Source organism: Notolepis coatsorum (assembly GCF_963971535.1).
Source record: "Notolepis coatsorum genome assembly, chromosome: 5".
Taxonomy (NCBI): domain Eukaryota; kingdom Metazoa; phylum Chordata; class Actinopteri; order Aulopiformes; family Paralepididae; genus Notolepis; species Notolepis coatsorum.
The window spans coordinates 24,507,939-24,535,345 of NC_140169.1; the positions used below are offsets into that span (position 1 = coordinate 24,507,939).

At 50.9% G+C, this 27,407-nt stretch overlaps 1 protein-coding gene across 2 annotated transcripts in view; it reads right to left on the reverse strand.

The window, feature by feature from the left end:
* Window positions 1-13,597: 13,597 nt before the first annotated feature.
* Window positions 13,598-27,407, reverse strand: part of LOC311228917 (X-ray repair cross-complementing protein 5-like) — a 68,744-nt gene continuing 54,934 nt past the window's right edge. For both annotated transcript variants that reach the window (XM_084314878.1, XM_084314877.1), the window contains 2 exons: window positions 23,562-23,636; window positions 13,598-14,290 (listed from right to left, as the gene is read on the reverse strand). In XM_084314878.1, coding sequence (XP_084171004.1) covers window positions 14,276-14,290; window positions 23,562-23,636 — 90 coding nt within the window. In that variant the 3' untranslated portion in view covers window positions 13,598-14,275. The remainder of the gene's footprint in view (window positions 14,291-23,561; window positions 23,637-27,407) is intronic.

Consider the following 27,407-nt stretch of genomic DNA (forward strand, 5'->3'; position numbering starts at 1 on the left):
TTTAACGGGGCATGTTGGTTGCCCTTGCTCGGGAGTAAGATGTTTTGCCTTATTTCAGGGCCTGCTTGATGTGAGGTTGTTAATGTTAATGTATTATTGTTATGCTTACCGTTCACCGCTGCCACCTATATTACCCTACCTGGTTGGGTGTATCCCACTGGACAGCTGAAGACCTTATATAATACCAAGATCCGAGTACGTTTTTTTTTTTTTAACTCTTATTTTTCTTTTCTTTCTCTTTATTATTTTCTTTTACCTAAGGGGCTCGACGGGGGCCTGAGTGGCTGGCTCCATAGGTAGAACACCTCCAACATAAGCACATTATGTGTGGATTAGGTTCTGAAGGGTATTTTGGGCACCTTGTTTTTTATAGGTGTCAGGGGGGGGGGGTTACCGGACTTGTACATTCAACATGCTTAACTGATCAGATGTCTGTTTTGCTTTTCACCTGCAGTTGTGCTGAGCTCTCTATAGGTTCCAGATGCATGGCCTCTCTCATCTACTATGATCGACACGGGTGATACCATGGGGCTGGAAGGGTGCTCTCAGAGTCGGCGCCAGAGCGAATTTAACGGGGGGGCATATGGTAATTTCGGGGGGGCATAAAATATAGGCTTCAGAAAACGAATTTCCCGCAAACCAACATGCATTTCAAAACATGAGTGCGCATAAGAGATAAGACAGTCTCTCTCTCTCTCTCTTTCTCTCTCACGTCACAACAAACGCACTGTACTGTACCCATTCTGCAATCTGTTAATAAAGTTTTCAATCAATCAATCAACTCGCGTCTTGCGCACACACACAAATTAAACAGTATGAAATAAGCCAGAGGCTGGGCTTTACATTCATTAATAAGTGAAAGTAACTGTTAACGGTGCTCCTGGTTGAGAACACATTACTCACTGTCTGCCTGGTTATGTCTGTGCCAGCCAGTACTGTACAGCGGGGCAGGTCCATGGATCCTCTTACAACCACTACGCAACTCTCTAACTCTAAACCCGATCTCCGATTGACCCCCACCGCCCACCCCCTCCCCTCGCATATAATAATCAATAACTACACGCAAGCTTATCATGCAACGAAATAAGATTGGAGAGGGGGGCGAGACTGTTTGCTGTTTTTTATAAACTGGGATCAACACTGCTCAAAACGGCATTATTTCCGTATTTGGCTGCCTGCTGCGCCTGCGCTGTGATCACAGCGCATGCGCATCATGCACCTAACGCTGGAAATAATGCCGTTTTGACCAGTTTATAAAAGATATTTAAAATGTTTATTAGCAACGCAGAGCTTTCTAACCCTCCCGTATCTCTGTCCAAGACCCTCGTGCAACTGTGAGTATCTTTGAAATTTCTCTCTGATACTTGTATAACGAACCGTTCGACCAGAACCAGTCCTTCATGGTAAATCTAGGTTGGTTTCCTATTGAGGAGCAAGTGACTGTGGATTCACTCGGTGCATCAGTCACGAAAGGGGCTACGTGCGATCAAACATACACTTCTTTTAAGACTTTTTTTGTTTAATTTCGTTTAATAATAGGCCAAATAGCCTATTTATAAAGGAAAACATCTGACTTTTACTATAATAAAAAGAATTAAATGTTTAATTATTAAATTTTTTTATAATAATTGCCTATGATGTTTTGGAGGGGCACAGTGCGTCATCTGGGGGGGCATGGCCCGCGAATGCCCTCCCATGGCGCCGACACTGGGTGCTCGTGAGTTGGAATGTTAAATCACTCAACCACCCAGTAAAGCGTAAGAAGGTACTTACACATTTAAAACAACTCAATGCAGACATAGCGTTTTTACAGGAGACGCATTTAAAAACTGCGGACCATGCTCGACTGGGGGGAGGATGGGTGGGACAGATGTATCACTCCAACTTCCACACAAAGGCCAGAGGAGCAGCCATTTTGCTAGATAAAAACACGCCATTTACTATGTCAAGTGTAGAGGCCGACCCTGCAGGGCGCTAGCCTATAGTGGTGGGGAAACTGCATTCATTTCCGGTCATTTTGGCTAATATCTACACACCAAACTGCGACAACCCTACGTTCTTCACTAGCCTTTTTTCTCGCCTACCGGATATGACCTCGCACCATCTCATCCTTGGCGGCGACATGAATTGTGCACTCTCCCCGGTGCTGGACCGTAGCTCGCCTAGGAAGGCCCCCCAGTCTAGCTCGTCCCGTGCAATCCGGCGCTTTCTTAAATCATATGGGGTAGCTGACGTGTGGCGGTTTCGTAATCCTACATCCAGAGGATACTCATTTTTTCCCCCGGTCCATAATACCTTCTCGCGCATAGACAGCTTTCTCCTGGATAAGAGACTCCTTCCCCTCGTAACCAAATGCGAATACGGAGCGATATAGTTATCTCAGACCATGGTCCCTTAGTTATGAAAACGAGTATCCCGAATACACGGCTCGGCCACCGCCAGTGGAGACTCAACCCGTTGCTTCTGTCGGAGGAAGCCTTCATAAGCTTCATCACCTCGGAAATTACATTATTTCTCGACATTAATAAGACTCCGGGAATGTCTTCTTTAACCATTTGGGAATCACTGAAGGCGTACTTAAGGGGACAGGTGATTTCATATTGCGCCAACCAAAAGAAGATAAACACGGCACGCCTTAAGCAACTGACGGACGAGATTTTGGAGCTAGATAGACTACATAGCCACTCGCCATCAACCGACACGTTGAAAAAACGTATATCGCTGCGAACTGAGTTTGACCTCCTGTCAACGCACAACCCCAAACGAGTCTTCCTCGGTTGATGACCCTACTTGCGGACTTCGGCAAAATATCCGGCTACAAAATCAACATTCAAAAAAGCGAACTGATGCCCGTCGGCACCTCGGCGGATCGGATACCTCTGAGCACATTCCCGTTTAAGATTAGCCCTAAAAAGTTCAAGTACCTCGGGATATGGATCACGCATGAACATAAGGACCTATATATGGCTAACTATCAACCCTTACTGTCCAACCTGGCGAGAGATATTGAACGTTGAGACCCCCTGTCGCTATCCCTGGGTGGGAGAATCAACACAATAACGGCAAATCCGGAGCGGAAGAAAATGCCCCCAGCAGGTAAACTAGATCGAAGGACGATAATCATCCTTTATCTACTCCTTGCGGGAGATATTAAATTAAACCCGGGCCCGACTACACGACTACAACAGAAAGTGATGAATCAGAGGCTCCCACAAATAGTGACGGCTACCGTCGCGATCAACAATAATAACAACAACATCCCTTTCAACGACACCAACATCCTAACACCGGCGTCGGGTGCATACATTCCACCCGTCACCGGAGCAGTGATGACTGCCGTCGCGATCAACAACGACAACATTGTCAACCCCGGACCCAGCCAAGTCAGGACCCCCGTCAGGACGCGAACCCAGACGCGACGACTGGGTCTGGCACTACAGGATGCAACGATGGCTTCGGATGCCTACTTTCCACCCGAGGCCGGAGCAATCAACACGCACGGCGCCGCCGCAAAGGAACACACGGGAGGACGAGACGTCTCCACAGCAGGGAGCCGGCGGGATGGAATCAACACAGCCCCTGGATCATGCCCCCTCCCCACGGAATTCCACCACCAGGCGGCGCCAGCAGATGAACAGGACAAAGAATCTCACACCCCCCCCCCCCCCCACACACGGTCCAAATAATAACAACACAGCCCCACCCCCCTCCCGTCGCGGGACACCCACCTTGATCAAAGGATCCCCCACCCCCCCTCCTTTCACCAGCAGAGGACAAAGGATCATCCCCACCCCCCCTCCTAACATCAATGAACACAGGACCCCATCCCTACCGCCACAAGATCAACCACACGGACTAGGATCCCCCACCCCCCCTCCGGACATCACAGAGCCCCCCCCCCTTCCCACAGAAGAAGAATCCTACCTTCATCTCAATGATATAGACGACACAGCAGATAAAAACGGACTACATATCTTTCATCTTAATGTAAATAGCCTCAGGCACAAACTGGCAGAAATAAGAAATCATTTCAGTAGCGGAAAGGTAAACATACTATGTTTCTCAGAAACCAAACTGGACCCATCAGTAACAGACCCGGAAATTGAATTAGAGAACTATTCTTTAGTCCGCAATGACAGGAACAGGCATGGAGGAGGTGTCTGTATGTACATCCATCAAGACACCAAATTTATTAACCGTACAGACCTAGATCATGAGGCTATTGAAACTGTTTTTGTAGAAATTCTATTTGAAAGGGCTAAATCTGTTCTAGTCGGCACAATTTACAGACCGCCAGACCAAAATGGCTTTTATGACGTGTTGGATGAGTGCTTAGCTGGAGTTGAGGATACAGAAATGATTCTTATTGGGGATTGGAACACGGATATGCAACAAAAAGATGCACCCGTCTTCAAATCCTACAATAGGTTTTGTGATCTGCACGGCCTCAGCCAACTAATCACACAACCCACACGTGTGTGTGAGTCAACTCAGACTACCATTGACCTCATCCTGACCTCTGACAAGTCCAAGATCGCCAATAAAGGGGTTATAGCATGCGGGTTAAGTGATCATTATATGATATTCTGTACCCGCAAAAAGCTAAAACAAAAGGCTGGCTGTCACAAAACAGTCACATCTAGAGACCTAAAAACCTACTCTAGCGAGGCCTTTAACCTTGAACTGGAGGGTCTGGACTGGTCAGATGAGCTCAATGGTACACTGGTTGAAGAAACATGGCTTGGCTTCAAAACCAAATTTTCAACGATACTAAACAACATGGCCCCCCTAAGAACCACCAGGGTAAAAAATCGCGCTGAGCCGTGGATGCACGCTGAAATACTGACCGCTATGAAAACCAGAGACAAAAAATGCTCTGAGTTTCGTAAAAGTCAGTCAAAGCTTAACATAAGCACGAGCAGTGAACTCCAAGCCCACGTGACTGAACTCAAACTGCAAAGAAACAGACTAAGAAATGATGTAAACTCCATGATCAAAACAGCAAAGAAAAAATTCATCAATGACAAAACCGAGGAAAACAAAAACAAACCGCGTGAACTTTGGAAATTACTCAATAACCAACTAGGCTGCAGTAAAAAACTTAAAACCAGATTCTCAAACATAAACATAAAGACGGACAACACGCTCATCACAGAAAAGCTGGATGTAGCCAATTACTTAAATAGTTTCTTCACAAACATAGCCACAACACTGGTAAACAAACTACCCTCCCACTCAGGGCATTATGGGGTAGAACACATAGTAGCTTACTACAAAAACCTAGGGGTCCACAAAGACGACTTCAAACTGGAAATGGTAACAACAGATGAGGTACTCAAAAAACTGAGCGCCCTCCAACCTAACAAGGCCACTGGCCATGACAACATCCCCTCCAAATTCCTCAGAGACTCAGCAGCCGCCATCACCCCAGTCATCACACACATAATAAACCTCTCTATAAAACAGGGACACGTCCCCAAGGACTTCAAAATAGCGAGAGTGACCCCTCTGCACAAAAAAGGCAGTAAATTAGACCCAGGCAACTACCGCCCTGTTTCTATCCTTACCTCCATCTCGAAAGTCATGGAAAAAATTGTATACGAACAGGTCGAAAAATACCTTGCGGAAAAAAATCTAATCTACGAATTCCAATCTGGCTTCAGAACATCCCACTCCACTGACACATGCCTTCTCTATTTAAACGACCACATCAAACAAGAGGTGGACGCGGGCAAATACTGCGGCATGGTCATGCTGGACCTACAAAAGGCCTTCGACACTGTCAATCACACCATTCTGATTGACAAGCTAAAAGCAATTGGTTTTGATAGTCTATCAGTGAGCTGGATGCAATCCTACCTGGAGGGGAGAGAGCAGATGGTGGAGGTAAACGGTACCCTATCCCCCCCCCTCACAGTAAACTGTGGTGTTCCACAAGGAAGCATACTAGGTCCGCTACTGTTCCTAATTTATGCAAATGACATGTCGTCAGCTTGTGACTGCAACTTGTTCCTGTTTGCGGACGACTCAGCCCTGCTGGTCTCTGACAAGAACAAATTACAGGTTGAAAAAACCCTCAGCTCAGAACTAAGCAAAATCTGCATATGGCTCGCTGATAACAAACTATCATTACACATGGGCAAAACAGAGTCCATTCTCTTCGGTTCAAATAACAAACTCAGCAAGACCGACGGCTTCTCAGTTACAGTGGGTGACAATATTGTCACAAGGAAAGAAGATATTACCTACCTGGGTTCCATCCTAGAGGCAAATCTTTCCTGTGACAAAATGGCATCCAATGTAATAAAAAAAGTCAACCAACGAACTCGTTTCTTGTACCGGATCTCCTCACTGGTAAACAAGAATACCCTGAAGACTCTAGCAGGAGCACTCATTCAAGGGTACTACGACTATGCTTGCACCTCATGGTACCAAAGCACCTCAAAGGCGCTAAAAACAAAATTACAAACATCTCAAAACAAACTGGTCAGACTACTGCTTGACCTTACTCCTAGAACCCACCTCACCCCTGCCCACTTTGACAACCTAGGATGGCTTAGAGTAGACGACAGAGTACAGCAACTTGCAATGGGCCTGGTCTACAAGATACACTACACGACCAAGGTACCCATGTACATGACTAAATACTTCCCAAAGGTCAGTGAATACCACGATCACAACACCAGAGGGAGCTCCACAAATCATGTTAAACCCAGATTCGGCTCAAACAAGGGACTAAACACGTTTCGCAATTATGCCACATCAATGTGGAACGCCCTACCCAAAGCTGTAAAGGAATGTGAATCACTACCCACTTTCAAAAACACTCTCAAAAAACACCTAAGGGAGACTGCAACTCGAAACTGGCCCCTGTAAATGTCCGAACACAACCCCCGCCAACCCCCCCCCCCCCCCCACTCCTACCCCCCCCCCCCCCCCCCCCCCCCAACCACCTCCAATGTACAGTCCCACCCCCACCTACCCAATCCAATGTACAGTTTCTACGCCTAATGTATATACTCTTTTCTTTCTGGACTCTTTTTGTATCACAAATACAGTACTGTAATTGCAAATCTGGTATGTCATAAATGTATAGATGTAGCAGTACTGTCTATCTGTATGTCATGTATGTCATATATGTTACGATGAATTGGAAATGGGGGACCCTGGTGGAAACAAGACGAAAGTCTTTCTCTGGTCTGCATCCCCTTAACAATTGTATGTATTGAGCTGTACTGCACTGTACCCATTCTGCAATCTGTTAATAAAGTTTTCATTCATTCATTCATTCAATGTATTGCCGAAATTTCTATATGTATTTCAGAGTCTTCCAGTCTTTATGACCAAAACATTCTTCTCCAAGATAAACAACCAGATATCTTCCTTTATTTGGAACAAAAAAACGCCCCGGATCAAAAGATCTATGCTGCAGAGACCCCGTGTAATGGGTGGGATGGCGCTTCCAAACTTTATTTACTACTACTGGGCAGCAAACATAAGATCGTTATTATACTGGGTAAAGTGGGAGGACACAGCCCCCTGGTGGACAGTACTGGAGAGTGCGTCGGTTAAATCCACCTCCCTATCTGCCTTGTTATGTGCTAAGCTTGATTGATTGATTGAAAAGCTCCCGTTCACACAGCCCATATCTAGCTTTACCTCGAACCCAGTTGTCATCCACTCGATAAAAGTGTGGAACCAATTTAGAAGAACCTTCTCCCTCAGGGAACTATCACTGGCTGCTCCGATCACAAGAAATCACATGTTTGTCCCATCAACGATGGATAAGGCCTTTGACAGTTGGGTTGGGAGTGGAGTGATTACGCTGTCTGACCTCTATATAGACGGCAACTTTGCCTCCTTTGATCAGCTAGTACAGAAATACAAGATCCCTAGGTCACACTTCTATAGATACTTGCAACTCCGGAGCTTCGTAACTTCGAACTCGGACTGCTACCCAGTGTGCCCTCCGGCCTCCCTTTTAGACTCAATCTTGAACTGTAAACTGATCCAGAAACAGGCTATAAGCAGAATGTATGAACTACTTAATAGAAGCAACTCGACACCTTTAGACCTCCTCAGGGGCAGATGGGAGACTGACTTAGGTGAACCAATCACAGAGGTCACATGGGACAAGATAATACAGGGGATTTTCTCCTCTTCCATTTGCCTTAAACATGCGGTTATCCAATTTAAAATTGTACACCGACTGCATTGGTCTAAAGACAGGCTCTCTAAGATATATCCCGACATAGACCCTCTATGCGACCGCTGTACAGGCTCCAGCCACTCTGCTCCACATGTTCTGGACGTGCCCAAAGTTGCACACCTACTGGCAGACCATCTTTGACACCTTCTCTAAGATATTTGGAAAGGAAGTGGAGCCATCACCATATATTGCATTATTCGGAGTGGCCCCAGCGAACATCCACTTTAGATGGTGGGAATCTAGAATGTTGGCCTTCTGCTCACTTTTGGCCAGAAGGCTGATACTATTCAAATGGAAGGACCCGGGACCACCTGTCTTCGGCCACTGGATGAGAGGTCATGTATCATATTAAACTGGAGAAGATCAGGTATACTATCAGAGGTTGTACCGAAAAATTCCACAATATTTGGGATCCTTTCCTAACTTTCTTTGAGGGTATGGAAGCGGATAATGTGACAGAGGCGATCTGACTGGATTCCCTGGTCTCTCAGCTCGTTACTGTTTATTTTTCCTATTATGCTCTTACTTTTCTTCTTCTCTATCTGCAGAATACAAGGGATATGTGACTGCTGTCGGGTGATTTAAAAGCTAAAAGGAAAAACAATGATTAACAAACGATCTAAGATATTGTAGAATGATTTTGTCTGGTATAGGGGTGGGGGGAGGGAGGGCCTTATTTTATTTTTATTTTGGCCCATGTGGGACCACCTGTAAAAACAAAATCTCATAAAAAAAAAATGTGATGTGATGTGAAAGTATATAATCTTCTTCAAAATATTTTTCTTCAAAGTAACTAGTAACTGATGGGTTCAGATAAATGTGGAGTAAAAAGTACAATATTTCCTTTGAAATGTAGTGGAGTAAAAGTATACAATTCCCTAAAATGAAAAGACTCACATAAAGTACAAGTAGCTCAAAATGGTACTTAAGTACAGCACTTGAGTACAAATACTTAGTTACTTTCTACCCCTGTGAACAGGTATATTCAAAGGTCTTGATATGTATTTTTCACAATATTCACTGAGCTGTATTCATTACTTCCTTGAATAATATACATAATGACACCACACGTCTTAAAGGAACACGCCAACTTTGTGAGACATTTGCCATCTACCCTGGAGTTAGACAAGCAGATACATACCCTTTTCTTCTCTGTGCATGCATTAGGCTTAGGGAACAGCCCCACCGTTAGCCTAGCTTAGCGTCATTCACTGGAAGTAGGTGTGCCACTGTAGTTTTGAGAAAGAAATAGGGTGTGGCTGTTCCCTAAGCCTAATGCATGCAGAGAAGAAAAGGGTATGTATCGGCTTGTCTAACTCCAGGGTAGATGGCAAATAAGCGAATTTCCCAAAAAGTTGGTGTGTTCCTTTAACTTAACTCAATAACTCTCAAACCAAATTAATTTGCACAAGACGGTTATAGTTTTGGGACATCTGTGAGATAACATTTCATATTTTTTTGACATTTACATTTAGTCATTTAGCTGACGCTTTTATCCAAAGCGACTTACATGTTTTGTACGACAAGTCAGCAGGAAAGGTACAACTGAGTAACAATGTTCATCAAAGTGTTGAGTGACGTTCCTTTAACCCTTTCACTGCCGCACCGTCGGTTGTGTGATAGTAAAGGGTTAACCTTCTGTTGTGTGGCAGTGAAAGGGTTAAGAGCATTTGGTTTACTGTGGCTTCTGTGTTTAGTGTTCTACTGTGCACCTGAGGGCTGTGATCATTTACATTTAGTCATTTAGCTGACGCTTTTATCCAAAGCGACTTACAAGTTCTGTACGACAAGACAGCAAGAAAGGTACAACTCTATCAGCTGAGTAACAATGTTCATCAAGTGTTGCGTGTTACAGTGTAGGTTAGTTTATTAGGACAAGTGCATGACAGTAAGGTTAGTCAGGGTTAGATTATTTTTTTTTGAGAATAGGCGGCTTCTCTTTGATGACCCTCCGGGAGCTTGGATAGGAGTAGGTCTGAGGCGGCCAGAAGATGCAGAGCGTAGGGGTCTTGAGGGTGTGTAGTTAGAGACCATTGACCGGAGGTAGGCGGGAGCGGTTCCCTTTGCCGCACGGTATGCTAGGTCGAGGGCCTTGAAGCGGATACGTGCAGCAATGGGGAGCCAGTGCAGGTCCCTAAGAAGTGGGGTGACATGGGCCGACTTCGGTAGGTTTGAGATCAGGCGGGCCGCTGCGTTTTGAATGAGTTGAAGAGGCTTGGTGGCAGTGGCCGGGAGGCCAGCTAGCAGTGCGTTGCAGTAGTCGAGGCGGGAGATGACTGTTGATTGGACGAGGAGTTGGGTGGCTTCTTTTGTCAGGAAGGGGCGTATCCTTCTGACGTTGCTCAGGAGGAATCTGCAGGTTCTGGTTGTCGCTGCGATGTGAGCAGAGAAGTTCAACTGGTCGTCGAGGACAACACCAAGGTTCTTGGCGGTCGGGGACGCGGTCACAGCTGCATTCTCGACTGTGATGGAGAGGTCGGTCAGGGGGGAGGATTTGGCCGGCAGGTGGAGCAATTCTGTTTTGCTTAGGTTCAGTTTGAGGTGGTTGGTCGTCATCCAGGCGGAGATGTCGGACAGACAGGCCGAGATCCGCTCAGAGACGTGGATATCTGAGGGAGGGAAGGAGAGGAAGAGTTGAGTATCATCGGCATAACAATGATATGAGAAGCCATGAGACGTGATAATGTTACCCAGTGATTTAGTGTAGAGGGAGAAGAGAAGGGGTCCTAGGACCGAGCCCTGGGGGACACCCGTCCGGAGGGGGCGGGTGGCCGACAGAGTCCCTCTCCATGACACTTGGTAGGAGCGGTCGTTGAGGTATGATGTCAGCCATGTCAGCGCAGATCCAGCCACTCCCATTCCTGCGAGGGCCGCAAGGAGGATCTGATGGTTGACTGTGTCGAAGGCTGCAGATAGATCTAGGAGAATCAGGACAGAGGAGAGGCCTTTCGCTTTTGCTAAGTGAAGTGCCTCTGTGACCGCAATGAGGGCCGTTTCTGTGGAGTGGCCAGTCCGGAAGCCAGACTGATTGGGGTCTAGGAGGTCATTCTGTAAGAGATAAGCAGTAAGTTGGTTGGATACAGCACGTTCAAGTGTTTTAGAAAGAAAGGAGAGAAGAGAGACAGGACGATAGTTGGCTATGACGGTGGGGTTCAGGGTAGGTTTTTTTATGAGGGGCGTGACTCTGGCTTGTTTTAGGGAGGTGGGGACCACCTCTGAGTTGAGTGAGGAGTTGATGGTTGCAGTTAGGAATGGGAGGATGTCCGGTGCTATGGTCTGGAGGAGTGGGGAGGGTAGCTGGTCCAGCTGGCATGTAGTCGGACGGTTCAACGTTACCAGTGTCAGGGTCTCGGCTTCTGTAATGGGAGAGAAAGATGACAGAGTGAAGGATGAGGTTCTCGATTCAGCGTTTGGAATGGGTGGGGGTTGGGAGAAGGAGCTGCGGATGTTCTCCACTTTTTCCTCAAAGAAGATCGCAAAGTCTTCGGCAGAAAAAGATGAGGGAGGAGGGGGTGGGGGGGGGGGAGTGAGGAGGGAGGACATGGTAGCATGCAGTTTGCGAAGATTCTTGGCAGAGGCCTCGATCCTATGGTGAAAGAAAGAATCTTTGGCATTAGTAATGGTTTTGGAGAATGTTAACAAGAGGTTGTGATATGTGTCGATGTCAGCAGTGAGGCGTGACTTTCTATACTTCCTCTCAGCCGCTCTCAGGACCTGTCTTTGTTCTCTCACTGCATCCGTCAGCCATGGACTGGGTGGGGAACGGCGGGCAGGTTTCTCAACGAGGGGACAGAGCTTGTCAAAGGAGGTTGCAAGGGCTGAGAGGAGGGTGGAGGTTGCCATCTCTGTGGGGAGAGCAGAGAAGGTGTCACTCAAAGGTAGAGCAGATATTATGTCAGAGGAGAGGGTGGAGGGGGATAGGGAGGCCAGGTTACGTCTGAGTGAGACGGTTTGAGTTGGGGTGAAGACCTTTCGGTTAAGCATGAGAGTTAGTGAGAAGGATATGAAGGAATGGTCAGATACATGTAGGGGAGTTACCGTGGTGTTAATGATGCTGGAGTTACGGGAAAATATGAGATCCAAGGAGTTGCCTGCTTTGTGGGTGGGAGGCATGGCAGTGGGAGTCAGGTCAAATTGTTGTAGGAGGGAGACCACTGGGACCGACTGAGATGAGTCAGGCAGGTTGAAGTCGCCCAATAGAAGGAGCGGGGTACCATCTTCCGGTAAGGAGCTTAGAAGCATGTCCAGCTCATCTATGAAGTGATCGAGGGGACCTGGAGGGCGATAGAGTGTAACAATGGTGAGATTGAAAGGATTAGAGACAGATATTGCATGATATTCGAGGGAGGAGAGTGACAGTTCTGGGAGTTGTGTTAGGTTTGTAGCCCATGAAGGAGATGTCATGAGGCCAGTGCCTCCACCCCGTCTGGAGGGTCGAGGTGTGTGAGTGAAGTTATAGTTTGTAGATAATGCTGCAGGTGTTGATGAGTTATTGGGAGTTATCCAGGTCTCAGTTAGAGCCAGGAGCTGCAGATTTAGACTATGGGCGTAGGCAGTAATGAAGTCAGCTTTCTTGACTGCTGATTGACAATTCCATAAGCCTCCCCGTACTGTGACAGGTGTATTAGTGGCTGTAGGAGGGTAGGAGAGATTTGCCGGGTTGCTAGCAAACTGGCGTGGATGGGTAGAGTCAGTTCTGGAGGAGCAGATTGTGGATATAGGTATGAGGCACATTGTGGTGTCAAGAGTGGCAGGGAGAAGGTTGTAGGGAGGAAGCGAGATAGTAGGGAAATAGCAGAGTGGGAGGGAAATATAGGATTATGGTGTGCTTAGCACTGGATGGATCGGTGGATCCCTCAGCGGATAACTCCACGCTTCGCTGACGCTAAGCCAGCAAGTCCTTAAATCACTATCACTAATTACTGATGAGTGACACCTGCAGCAAAAGGCCACACCTCCAGTTTCTGTCAGCTGGGTGAAACTAATTACAAACTATTTCCACAACACAATTTAGTCACACACTTCAAAATGATGTACACAGTATTATTCAGTTAAAATATCCTACCCTCTCTGCTGTTGTCATCAGAATGATTCCAACAGAGAAAAAGCTGGTATTTAACCAAAAAAAGCTGTCACAAGTGCCCACTTAACTACAAAAGCCACATGCACAAAGGCCACACCTCCAGTTTCTGTCAGCTGGGTGAAACTAATTACAAACTATTTCCACAACACAATTTAGTCACACACAGTGATCATGTCACCTACTTTGCATTGTTTGCGTTTCACTGCATTTAGCAGTGGATTTTACCTCAAATATATTGTTTTACAAAAACACAGCACAATATGAGCACTTTTCATTGATCATAAAGCTTTATTGATTTAGTCATTTTCTGTTTAGTACCAAAGGGGGTTCAGGTGCACACATACAGGCTGTATCATAACATCATAGTGCATTTGTTACTAAATGTTTTAACCCACTCAGGAAAGCTATTAATAACTTGTTTCGACATTATCACACACTTCAACCGAACTGTGTGAACAGAGATAGCAGGTGAACTTCTTCACAAACACATTATTTACTTTTTTATAAAGTGTTATACCAGAGCAAACTACAGTCAAATCGAGCAATCCTCCTTTTCTTTACAGACACTTGATCTATCCCAACCTCTTTTCATGTTTCTCCAATCACAACTGTTGCCTTCCTTGTCCGAGGGAAGCAGCGCTTGTCATTGGAGGATCAGGAAAAGAGGGCAGTGTTTGAGATGGGTCAATATTGTCAAAAGAGTCACACTAAAGCGATACAGTGAAATCAAAACAAACCATCTTCCTATACAGCGAGTCTGCGACTGGTGACTCAGTGCTAACAGTCGTCATGCAGACTCAGTGACAGCAGTGTGATGATGTACCACAAGGTATCTGATCTCTCCAAGTGAGAGGCACAACAATGGAAGGCTGAGTGGGCTTTGGTCTGGATAGAAGGCCTGCATTCTTCTCATGTACATGTGTGTCCATGTGTGTGTGTGTGTGTGTGTGTTTCCGCCACAGGGGCCTCGCTCCACCCCCTCCTCACATCATGTCCAGCTGCACAGGAAGAGAGAAGGAAAAGGTTGCGACTTAAAACAGTTATGTCATGTCTCAGCGGCCAGAGACGCAGCCAGGGTGTACAATCACACTTCCTGCTAATTTAGCCTGATTGTGCGTCAGGCCTGCTGGACGTATTCCCACAATTCCCTTTAGTGTTTTGGTTTCCATCAGTGGAGACAGTGGGGAGGCTGAGGGGGAGACAGTAGGGAGGCTGAGAGGGAGACAGTAGGGAGGCTGAGGGGGAGACAGTAGGGAGGCTGAGGGGGAGACAGTATGGAGGCTGAGGGGAAGACAGTAGGGAGGCTGAGGGGGAGACAGTAGGGAGGCTGAGGGGGAGACAGTAGGGAGGCTGAGGGGGAGACAGTAGGGAGGCTGAGGGGGAGACAGTAGGGAGGCTGAGGGGGAGACAGTAGGGAGACTGAGGGGGAGACAGTAGGGAGGCTGAGAGGGAGACAGTAGGGAGGCTGAGGGGGAGACAGTAGGGAGGCTGAGGGGGAGACAGTAGGGAGGCTGAGAGGGAGACAGTAGGGAGGCTGAGGGGGAGACAGTAGGGAGGCTGAGGGGGAGACAGTAGGGAGGCTGAGAGGGAGACAGTAGGGAGGCTGAGAGGGAGACAGTAGGGAGGCTGAGGGGGAGACAGTAGGGAGGCTGAGAGGGAGACAGTAGGGAGGCTGAGGGGGAGACAGTAGGGAGGCTGAGGGGGAGACAGTAGGGAGGCTGAGAGGGAGACAGTAGGGAGACTGAGGGGGAGACAGTAGGGAGGCTGAGGGGGAGACAGTAGGGAGGCTGAGAGGGAGACAGTAGGGAGGCTGAGAGGGAGACAGTAGGGAGGCTGAGGGGGAGACAGTAGGGAGGCTGAGAGGGAGACAGTAGGGAGGCTGAGGGGGAGACAGTAGGGAGGCTGAGAGGGAGACAGTAGGGAGGCTGAGAGGGAGACAGTAGGGAGGCTGAGAGGGAGACAGTAGGGAGGCTGAGGGGGAGACAGTAGGGAGGCTGAGAGGGAGACAGTAGGGAGGCTGAGGGGGAGACAGTAGGGAGGCTGAGAGGGAGACAGTAGGGAGGCTGAGGGGGAGACAGTAGGGAGGCTGAGGGGGAGACAGTAGGGAGGCTGAGGGGGAGACAGTAGGGAGGCTGAGGGGGAGACAGTAGGGAGGCTGAGAGGGAGACAGTAGGGAGGCTGAGAGGGAGACAGTAGGGAGGCTGAGAGGGAGACAGTAGGGAGGCTAAGAGGGAGACAGTAGGGAGGCTGAGGGGGAGACAGTAGGGAGGCTAAGAGGGAGACAGTAGGGAGGCTGAGGGGGAGACAGTAGGGAGACTGAGGGGGAGACAGTAGGGAGGCTGAGAGGGAGACAGTAGGGAGGCTGAGAGGGAGACAGTAGGGAGGCTGAGGGGGAGACAGTAGGGAGGCTGAGAGGGAGACAGTAGGGAGGCTGAGAGGGAGACAGTAGGGAGGCTGAGGGGGAGACAGTAGGGAGACTGAGAGGGAGACAGTATGGAGGCTGAGAGGGAGACAGTAGGGAGGCTGAGGGGGAGACAGGCTGAGGGGGAGACAGTAGGGAGGCTGAGGGGGAGACAGTATGGAGGCTGAGAGGGAGACAGTAGGGAGGCTGAGGGGGAGACAGTAGGGAGACTGAGGGGGAGACAGTAGGGAGGCTGAGGGGGAGACAGTAGGGAGGCTGAGGGGGAGACAGTAGGGAGACTGAGAGGGAGACAGTAGGGAGGCTGAGGGGGAGACAGTAGGGAGGCTGAGGGGGAGACAGTAGGGAGGCTGAGAGGGAGACAGTAGGGAGGCTGAGGGGGAGACAGTAGGGAGGCTGAGGGGGAGACAGTAGGGAGGCTGAGAGGGAGACAGTAGGGAGGCTGAGAGGGAGACAGTAGGGAGGCTGAGAGGGAGACAGTAGGGAGGCTGAGGGGGAGACAGTAGGGAGACTGAGGGGGAGACAGTAGGGAGGCTGAGAGGGAGACAGTAGGGAGGCTGAGGGGGAGACAGTAGGGAGGCTGAGGGGGAGACAGGCTGAGGGGGAGACAGTAGGGAGGCTGAGGGGGAGACAGTAGGGAGACTGAGGGGGAGACAGTAGGGAGGCTGAGGGGGAGACAGTAGGGAGGCTGAGAGGGAGACAGTAGGGAGGCTGAGGGGGAGACAGTAGGGAGGCTGAGGGGGAGACAGTAGGGAGGCTGAGAGGGAGACAGTATGGAGGCTGAGGGGGAGACAGTAGGGAGGCTGAGAGGGAGACAGTAGGGAGGCTGAGGGGGAGACAGTAGGGAGGCTGAGAGGGAGACAGTATGGAGGCTGAGGGGGAGACAGTAGGGAGGCTGAGGGGGAGACAGTAGGGAGGCTGAGAGGGAGACAGTAGGGAGGCTGAGGGGGAGACAGTAGGGAGGCTGAGAGGGAGACAGTAGGGAGGCTGAGGGGGAGACAGTAGGGAGGCTGAGAGGGAGACAGTAGGGAGGCTGAGAGGGAGACAGTAGGGAGGCTGAGGGGGAGACAGTAGGGAGGCTGAGGGGGAGACAGTAGGGAGGCTGAGAGGGAGACAGTAGGGAGACTGAGGGGGAGACAGTAGGGAGGCTGAGGGGGAGACAGTAGGGAGGCTGAGGGGGAGACAGTAGGGAGGCTGAGAGGGAGACAGTAGGGAGGCTGAGGGGGAGACAGTAGGGAGGCTGAGAGGGAGACAGTAGGGAGGCTGAGAGGGAGACAGTAGGGAGGCTGAGGGGGAGACAGTAGGGAGACTGAGGGGGAGACAGTAGGGAGGCTGAGGGGGAGACAGGCTGAGGGGGAGACAGTAGGGAGGCTGAGGGGGAGACAGTAGGGAGGCTGAGGGGGAGACAGTAGGGAGACTGAGGGGGAGACAGTATGGAGGCTGAGGGGGAGACAGTAGGGAGGCTGAGGGGGAGACAGGCTGAGGGGGAGACAGTAGGGAGGCTGAGGGGGAGACAGGCTGAGGGGGAGACAGTAGGGAGGCTGAGAGGGAGACAGTAGGGAGGCTGAGGGGGAGACAGTAGGGAGACTGAGGGGGAGACAGTAGGGAGGCTGAGGGGGAGACAGTAGGGAGGCTGAGGGGGAGACAGTAGGGAGGCTGAGAGGGAGACAGTAGGGAGGCTGAGAGGGAGACAGTAGGGAGGCTGAGAGGGAGACAGTAGGGAGGCTGAGGGGGAGACAGTAGGGAGACTGAGGGGGAGACAGTAGGGAGGCTGAGGGGGAGACAGTAGGGAGGCTGAGGGGGAGACAGTAGGGAGGCTGAGAGGGAGACAGTAGGGAGGCTGAGGGGGAGACAGTAGGGAGGCTGAGAGGGAGACAGTAGGGAGGCTGAGAGGGAGACAGTAGGGAGGCTGAGGGGGAGACAGTAGGGAGGCTGAGGGGGAGACAGTAGGGAGACTGAGGGGGAGACAGTAGGGAGGCTGAGGGGGAGACAGTAGGGAGGCTGAGGGGGAGACAGTAGGGAGGCTGAGAGGGAGACAGTAGGGAGGCTGAGAGGGAGACAGTAGGGAGGCTGAGGGGGAGACAGTAGGGAGACTGAGGGGGAGACAGTAGGGAGGCTGAGAGGGAGACAGTAGGGAGGCTGAGAGGGAGACAGTAGGGAGGCTGAGAGGGAGACAGTAGGGAGGCTGAGGGGGAGACAGTAGGGAGGCTGAGGGGGAGACAGTAGGGAGGCTGAGGGGGAGACAGTAGGGAGGCTGAGGGGGAGACAGTAGGGAGGCTGAGAGGGAGACAGTAGGGAGACTGAGGGGGAGACAGTAGGGAGACTGAGGGGGAGACAGTAGGGAGGCTGAGAGGGAGACAGTAGGGAGGCTGAGAGGGAGACAGTAGGGAGGCTGAGAGGGAGACAGTAGGGAGGCTGAGGGGGAGACAGTAGGGAGGCTGAGGGGGAGACAGTAGGGAGGCTGAGAGGGAGACAGCAGGGAGGCTGAGGGGGAGACAGTAGGGAGGCTGAGAGGGAGACAGTAGGGAGGCTGAGGGGGAGACAGTAGGGAGGCTGAGAGGGAGACAGTAGGGAGGCTGAGGGGGAGACAGTAGGGAGGCTGAGAGGGAGACAGGCTGAGGGGGAGACAGTAGGGAGGCTGAGAGGGAGACAGTAGGGAGGCTGAGAGGGAGACAGTAGGGAGGCTGAGGGGGAGACAGTAGGGAGGCTGAGAGGGAGACAGTAGGGAGGCTGAGAGGGAGACAGTAGGGAGGCTGAGGGAGAGACAGTAGGGAGGCTGAGGGGGAGACAGTAGGGAGGCTGAGAGGGAGACAGTAGGGAGGCTGAGAGGGAGACAGTAGGGAGGCTGAGAGGGAGACAGTAGGGAGGCTGAGGGGGAGACAGTAGGGAGGCTGAGGGGGAGACAGTAGGGAGGCTGAGGGGGAGACAGTAGGGAGGCTGAGAGGGAGACAGTAGGGAGGCTGAGAGGGAGACAGTAGGGAGGCTGAGAGGGAGACAGTAGGGAGGCTGAGAGGGAGACAGTAGGGAGGCTGAGGGGGAGACAGTAGGGAGGCTGAGGGGGAGACAGTAGGGAGGCTGAGGGGGAGACAGTAGGGAGGCTGAGAGGGAGACAGTAGGGAGGCTGAGGGGGAGACAGTAGGGAGGCTGAGGGGGAGACAGTAGGGAGGCTGAGGGGGAGACAGTAGGGAGGCTGAGAGGGAGACAGTAGGGAGGCTGAGAGGGAGACAGTAGGGAGGCTGAGGGGGAGACAGTAGGGAGGCTGAGGGGGAGACAGTAGGGAGGCTGAGAGGGAGACAGCAGGGAGGCTGAGGGGGAGACAGTAGGGAGGCTGAGAGGGAGACAGTAGGGAGGCTGAGAGGGAGACAGGCTGAGGGGGAGACAGTAGGGAGGCTGAGGGGGAGACAGTATGGAGGCTGAGGGGGAGACAGTAGGGAGGCTGAGAGGGAGACAGTAGGGAGACTGAGGGGGAGACAGTAGGGAGGCTGAGGGGGAGACAGTAGGGAGACTGAGGGGGAGACAGTAGGGAGGCTGAGAGGGAGACAGTAGGGAGGCTGAGAGGGAGACAGGCTGAGGGGGAGACAGTAGGGAGACTGAGGGGGAGACAGTAGGGAGGCTGAGGGGGAGACAGTAGGGAGGCTGAGAGGGAGACAGTAGGGAGGCTGAGAGGGAGACAGTATGGAGGCTGAGGGGGAGACAGTAGGGAGGCTGAGGGGGAGACAGTAGGGAGGCTGAGGGGGAGACAGTAGGGAGGCTGAGGGGGAGACAGTAGGGAGGCTGAGAGGGAGACAGTAGGGAGGCTGAGAGGGAGACAGTAGGGAGGCTGAGGGGGAGACAGTAGGGAGGCTGAGGGGGAGACAGTATGGAGGCTGAGGGGGAGACAGTAGGGAGGCTGAGGGGGAGACAGTAGGGAGGCTGAGGGGGAGACAGTAGGGAGGCTGAGAGGGAGACAGTAGGGAGGCTGAGGGGGAGACAGTAGGGAGGCTGAGAGGGAGACAGTATGGAGGCTGAGGGGGAGACAGTAGGGAGGCTGAGGGGGAGACAGTAGGGAGGCTGAGGGGGAGACAGTAGGGAGGCTGAGAGGGAGACAGTAGGGAGGCTGAGAGGGAGACAGTAGGGAGGCTGAGAGGGAGACAGTAGGGAGACTGAGAGGGAGACAGTAGGGAGGCTGAGGGGGAGACAGTAGGGAGGCTGAGGGGGAGACAGTAGGGAGGCTGAGGGGGAGACAGTAGGGAGGCTGAGGGGGAGACAGTAGGGAGGCTGAGAGGGAGACAGTAGGGAGGCTGAGGGGGAGACAGTAGGGAGGCTGAGGGGGAGACAGTAGGGAGGCTGAGGGGGAGACAGTAGGGAGGCTGAGAGGGAGACAGTAGGGAGGCTGAGGGGGAGACAGTAGGGAGGCTGAGAGGGAGACAGTAGGGAGGCTGAGGGGGAGACAGTAGGGAGGCTGAGAGGGAGACAGTAGGGAGGCTGAGGGGGAGACAGTAGGGAGGCTGAGGGGGAGACGGTAGGGAGGCTGAGGGGGAGACAGTAGGGAGGCTGAGAGGGAGACAGTAGGGAGGCTGAGGGGGAGACAGTAGGGAGGCTGAGGGGGAGACAGGCTGAGGGGGAGACAGTAGGGAGGCTGAGGGGGAGACAGTAGGGAGGCTGAGAGGGAGACAGTAGGGAGGCTGAGGGGGAGACAGTAGGGAGGCTGAGGGGGAGACAGTAGGGAGGCTGAGAGGGAGACAGTAGGGAGGCTGAGGGGGAGACAGTAGGGAGGCTGAGAGGGAGACAGTAGGGAGGCTGAGAGGGAGACAGTAGGGAGGCTGAGAGGGAGACAGTAGGGAGGCTGAGGGGGAGACAGTAGGGAGGCTGAGAGGGAGACAGTATGGAGGCTGAGGGGGAGACAGTAGGGAGGCTGAGGGGGAGACAGTAGGGAGGCTGAGGGGGAGACAGTAGGGAGGCTGAGGGGGAGACAGTAGGGAGGCTGAGGGGGAGACAGTAGGGAGGCTGAGGGGGAGACAGTAGGGAGGCTGAGGGGGAGACAGTAGGGAGGCTGAGGGGGAGACAGTAGGGAGGCTGAGGGGGAGACAGTAGGGAGGCTGAGGGGGAGACAGTAGGGAGGCTGAGGGGGAGACAGTAGGGAGGCTGAGAGGGAGACAGTAGGGAGGCTGAGGGGGAGACAGTAGGGAGGCTGAGGGGGAGACAGTAGGGAGGCTGAGGGGGAGACAGTAGGGAGGCTGAGGGGGAGACAGTAGGGAGGCTGAGGGGGAGACAGTATGGAGGCTGAGGGGGAGACAGGCTGAGGGGGAGACAGTAGGGAGGCTGAGGGGGAGACAGTAGGGAGGCTGAGAGGGAGACAGTAGGGAGGCTGAGAGGGAGACAGTAGGGAGGCTGAGAGGGAGACAGTAGGGAGGCTGAGGGGGAGACAGTAGGGAGACTGAGGGGGAGACAGTAGGGAGGCTGAGAGGGAGACAGTAGGGAGGCTGAGGGAGACAGTAGGGAGGCTGAGGGAGACAGTAGGGAGGCTGAGAGGGAGACAGTAGGGAGGCTGAGGGGGAGACAGTAGGGAGGCTGAGAGGGAGACAGTAGGGAGGCTGAGGGGGAGACAGTAGGGAGGCTGAGGGGGAGACAGTAGGGAGGCTGAGGGGGAGACAGTAGGGAGGCTGAGAGGGAGACAGTAGGGAGGCTGAGGGGGAGACAGTAGGGAGGCTGAGAGGGAGACAGTAGGGAGGCTGAGGGGGAGACAGTAGGGAGGCTGAGAGGGAGACAGTAGGGAGGCTGAGAGGGAGACAGTAGGGAGGCTGAGGGGGAGACAGTAGGGAGGCTGAGAGGGAGACAGTAGGGAGGCTGAGGGGGAGACAGTAGGGAGGCTGAGGGGGAGACAGTAGGGAGGCTGAGGGGGAGACAGTAGGGAGGCTGAGGGGGAGACAGTATGGAGGCTGAGAGGGAGACAGTAGGGAGGCTGAGGGGGAGACAGTAGGGAGGCTGAGGGGGAGACAGTAGGGAGGCTGAGGGGGAGACAGTAGGGAGGCTGAGGGGGAGACAGTAGGGAGGCTGAGGGGGAGACAGTATGGAGGCTGAGAGGGAGACAGTAGGGAGGCTGAGGGGGAGACAGTAGGGAGGCTGAGAGGGAGACAGTAGGGAGGCTGAGAGGGAGACAGTAGGGAGGCTGAGAGGGAGACAGTAGGGAGGCTGAGGGGGAGACAGTAGGGAGGCTGAGAGGGAGACAGTAGGGAGGCTGAGGGGGAGACAGTAGGGAGGCTGAGAGGGAGACAGTAGGGAGGCTGAGGGGGAGACAGTAGGGAGGCTGAGAGGGAGACAGTAGGGAGGCTGAGGGGGAGACAGTATGGAGGCTGAGAGGGAGACAGTAGGGAGGCTGAGGGGGAGACAGTAGGGAGGCTGAGAGGGAGACAGTAGGGAGGCTGAGAGGGAGACAGTAGGGAGGCTGAGGGGGAGACAGTAGGGAGGCTGAGGGGGAGACAGTAGGGAGGCTGAGGGGGAGACAGTAGGGAGGCTGAGAGGGAGACAGTAGGGAGGCTGAGAGGGAGACAGTAGGGAGGCTGAGGGGGAGACAGTAGGGAGGCTGAGAGGGAGACAGTAGGGAGGCTGAGGGGGAGACAGTAGGGAGGCTGAGGGGGAGACAGTAGGGAGGCTGAGAGGGAGACAGTAGGGAGGCTGAGGGGGAGACAGTAGGGAGGCTGAGAGGGAGACAGTAGGGAGGCTGAGGGGGAGACAGTAGGGAGGCTGAGAGGGAGACAGTAGGGAGGCTGAGGGGGAGACAGGCTGAGGGGGAGACAGTAGGGAGGCTGAGAGGGAGACAGTAGGGAGACTGAGAGGGAGACAGTAGGGAGGCTGAGGGGGAGACAGTAGGGAGGCTGAGGGGGAGACAGTATGGAGGCTGAGAGGGAGACAGTAGGGAGGCTGAGGGGGAGACAGTAGGGAGGCTGAGAGGGAGACAGTAGGGAGGCTGAGAGGGAGACAGTAGGGAGGCTGAGAGGGAGACAGTAGGGAGGCTGAGAGGGAGACAGTATGGAGGCTGAGAGGGAGACAGTAGGGAGGCTGAGAGGGAGACAGTAGGGAGGCTGAGAGGGAGACAGTAGGGAGGCTGAGGGGGAGACAGTAGGGAGGCTGAGGGGGAGACAGTAGGGAGGCTGAGAGGGAGACAGTAGGGAGGCTGAGAGGGAGACAGTAGGGAGGCTGAGGGGGAGACAGTAGGGAGGCTGAGAGGGAGACAGTAGGGAGGCTGAGGGGGAGACAGTAGGGAGGCTGAGAGGGAGACAGTAGGGAGGCTGAGAGGGAGACAGTAGGGAGGCTGAGGGGGAGACAGTAGGGAGGCTGAGAGGGAGACAGTAGGGAGGCTGAGGGGGAGACAGTAGGGAGGCTGAGGGGGAGACAGGCTGAGGGGGAGACAGTAGGGAGGCTGAGGGGGAGACAGTAGGGAGGCTGAGGGGGAGACAGTAGGGAGGCTGAGGGGGAGACGGTGGAGTTTGTTGTACATGAGAAACAAAATTGAAGCCTCGTTATTTTTCATAATCTTTTACCCTAACTGAAATGTTCAGTAGCCAATTCACTGATGCCGTAGACTTCCAGTGGATCTGAAGATGCATCTCAAACACCAAAAAAAACACTTGTCTCAAGTGATACATGTTGCCTCTTAACAAATTACATGTGCTTGGTGGAGCAGATGTCTTTTCTCAGAGATAACACGTGTGTGTGTGTGTGTGTGTGTGTGTGTGTGTGTGTGTGTGTGTGTGTGTGTGTGTGTGTGTGTGTGTGTGTGTGTGTGTGTGTGTGTGTGTGTGTGTGTGTGTGTGTGTGTGTGTGTCTGTGTATATAAGCGAGTGTTGTGTGAGAGTAATGTGAACTTGTACCAAGTCGTCCACGTCTCCAGTATCCTCCACCACAGCAGCTGCTGCCTCCACTTTCTGCTCCTCTGTGACCAGGAACTGAGGACACAACATGCTTCAGTCAGCGCTCATTTCACGCTTTAACAGTTCATTCACTGGAAGTGGACACAACAAGACAACGTTTAAAGGGGAGATGAAGCATTGAACAATATGAGCCTAGTTTGTTTGTTGTGTACCTTGGGTAAGACATGGTCCTAAAATAAAATGTGAAATCCTGCTTATTTGTCTGAAAACTCAAATGTAATTTCCCTGTTTTTGCCATGGGCACCGGCATTTTTGATTTAGCTGGATGGTGACATCACGGTGATGGTTTGGGCTGGGTCCCGGTTTACAGTGCTGGTTAGATAGCTACGTAAATATGGAGTGTCGTGAAAGTCAGTCAGTAAATTGTCAACCAAATGTAACGTTACCTACAGAAAAAAGATATATTATATAATTATACTATTATCTGCGAGACATCACCACCATGCAACAAGTCAAAATGCTCCGCTATCTGCAAACAGCTCCACTGTCTGTGTGTGTATACTGTGCTTTGGTCAAATCACATTCAGCATGCCCTCAGCGTTTCTCTCCTCCCTCAATAATATTATGTTATTTATGTACGTTATCATTATGTAAACAAATGCACATATGGATTGTTTGCTGCAACGTTTCTGAATGAATTGAAGCATTAATAAATAAGCAGATAATTAAATTAGATGTCCATAACATTTGTGTTTTTCATTAGCATAGCCTAAATAAATATGAATTCAAGAAGTTAAATACTGAATTAACGACACATTTATTAACAGGCTGAATAACAGGCTGAAAAAAACAATTAGCCTATTTAATAGGCTAAACACTGCGTAAAATATAGGGTAAGCGGTGGTAAAAGGCAACTTTGGCTATAGCCTTCTAAAACAGGCTAAACTTCGTTTTGGCTTCTTGAGTTCACATTTCTTTGGTTTGCAGTGGTGCATCTGCGGGCCAATGTTCCGAGACATATTACATTTTATTTGTTAGGCTATTTGAATACACCAGCCCTAAATGGTGGATTCAAATAGCCTAACAATTATACAAATATGTAAATATGTCTCGGAACATTGGCTGTTGCGTTGTTGCAAACTGGGGAGGTGTGAATTAAAGAAGTTAAAACTAATAACAGGCTGAAAAAACAATTTTTTAATAGGCTAAACACAGCGCGTAAAATATAGGCTAAACAGTGCGTAAAAGTGCGATGTCTTTTATGCTGCGCTGTGACAGCACTCCATCGTGGACACTGGACAGCCAGCTGAAGCGTGTGGGCCATACATCCCAAACTTTGTAATCCTGCGTCTTTCATGCATTTGACCACGTTTCGGGCATTATCTCGGAGTATGACATGAATATTTTCTTTCGGAATATGCCACGTCTGGAACATATTCTCGAATGCTGTTGCCAGCGCTGCAGCCTGCAGCAGTATGGGAGCCGCAGAATGGAGGAATGCAGGACCGCTTTACGGAGTTGGAAGTCTGCGTCAATCCACTGAGCTGTCAAACTCAGCATTGACATGGGGCTGACATCAGAGCTCCAAATATCACTGGTAAAGCTAATTGAAGAAACGTCTTCGTTTCAGAAGGCTATCAATGTGCGAATACACTGCCTGGTAGAGCTCGGGTACAGGGCAATGTCTGAAAAATACGTGCAACCTGGGAGAGTGTAACGCGGTCGTCAAGCCCTATGAATCCATTACTTTTCATGTGATCACCTTAGCCTTCTGACTACCACCGTTATACGCACATGTGCCCTCTAACATGGTTTGCATTAGTGGCCGCATTGTTTCCTCTGACTTTTTTTGTGCCAATAATAACGAGTTGAGTTCAACATGTAGGCTGCACTTCATCTCGATATTCAGCCGAACGCATGAATGCTGAGTCTGGCATCAGTTTGCTTACATCAAACACAATGAATGGTTTTGTTACACACGTATTATTATTCTGCAGTGTTCTGGAGGTCCAGATTAATGGTTGGGGTTGGTTCAACGGAGGGGTATGGATTGGGCTATCACCTAAAGTCCACATTTATTATTTTCTATATATATATATATATATATATATATATATATATATATATTGTTTTATTTGTAAGATATATATTTACTGTTGATAGTGTTTTATTGTCCGCCCGTATATATGCTCCTTGTATCGCTGGTGCTTACAATGGAGACAAAGTTATACCGTTAGTTTTGTATACAGCCGAGCCACTCAACACATATTGAACGGAGAAAAAGATAACCGTTAGTTGGAGAATAAAAGTGAGGAGAGAGGTGTTTTGCTACAGCGCTGTGGTGGTAACGTTAGTGGCGTTATTAGTTGGAAACTGTGTTGTGGTGTTGCCAAGGGAGAGGAGGAATACCATACTCCCGCATCGATCTGCCGACGGCGACGGGCAGAGGATAACGGAGACAGAATAGACCTTTAGACTGAGTTCGGTTTAGGCTGAACTCATATAGCAACCAACAGACTTTAGGTGATAGCCTATACCTTTCTGTTGAACTAATTCTAATTATTAATCTGGACCTTCAGAACATGCAGTATTATTCATTTGCTTAAATGTTGTGGCCTCACAGTGCCAACTGCAGGTCTCGCCATCTCAGGTGCCAACTGCAGGTCTCGCCATCTCAAAGATGACAGAGCATACATATTAGGGATGGGTACCGAATTCGTTGTCGGTACTGTAAAAAAAAAATATATATATATATACCGGTATATATATATATTTTTTTTTACACTTATTATTATTATTATTATTATTTTTTCATGTCAACGTTCACACGCACAATATACGCTTACCTAGGATTTGACTTGATTCAACAACAAAGCAGTCGGGGCAATGGCAAGCCAAAAACGGTTGAAAGTGTGGTTATTTGAAGTTTGAATTTCTTTTTTTCACAACTGAGGTAGGTAGATTACATTTTTAGAGACTAAAGTACCGAAAAAGGTACCGTTGGGTACCGGTATCGATTCACCGTATCGGTTCAAATGTGAACGGTACCTGTAACTGAGGGGTACAATTCCCTGACTGTATTAATAAGTATGGTATCATTAAACCACTACCGTCTTATGTACATTACTACTGGCCATACAGTACACAGGTATCTTATGATGAACACTTCCCACAATGACTCGGTTCCACACAAAACTGGGTTCAAGTATTTATTAGCAGCAATGATAGTACATAATATACTTTACTTTGGATGCGCTTATAAGGCAAAGGAATGTGCGTAGGCAAATCAATAACGTATGTCCATTCTCATATTACGCAGGAGATAGAGAATACCACCTGTATCTTAGGAATTATATCTATGGTACAATAGCAATGCAGCGGGAGATACTAGTAGGGTTCCCACCGGTTGTAAGCCAGCAGGGGGAGGAAATGTTCGAATGCAAAGTCTGGATCAACGGGGACTCAATAAGCTCCTGCTATGGGAGGCGGTATATTACTCCCTTGATCTGGACGAAAGCAGCAGCTGTAATCCCAGTATGCGTGCAGCATAGGTGAAAGCCGGCCAGCCTCTCCAAGAGACGGGCTCGAGTGATGTTCCTCACGGGTAAATCCACACAGTAGTGGGGTGTAGACGATTCTCCTCCGCTCCAACAGCCTGGTCCAAAGCAATATAATAATAATAATCCAGCCGGAAAAGGGCTCTGCATTCACCGGGGTAGATTCTCCGGTGCGCGGTACTTCACATTAACTAGGTTGAACTTGACGTTATTCCACTAAGCTCTGACACTTTTACTGTCCTATTCGCACGCGGTTATAAGTGCTCTATTTAGACGCACGGTTGCTCAC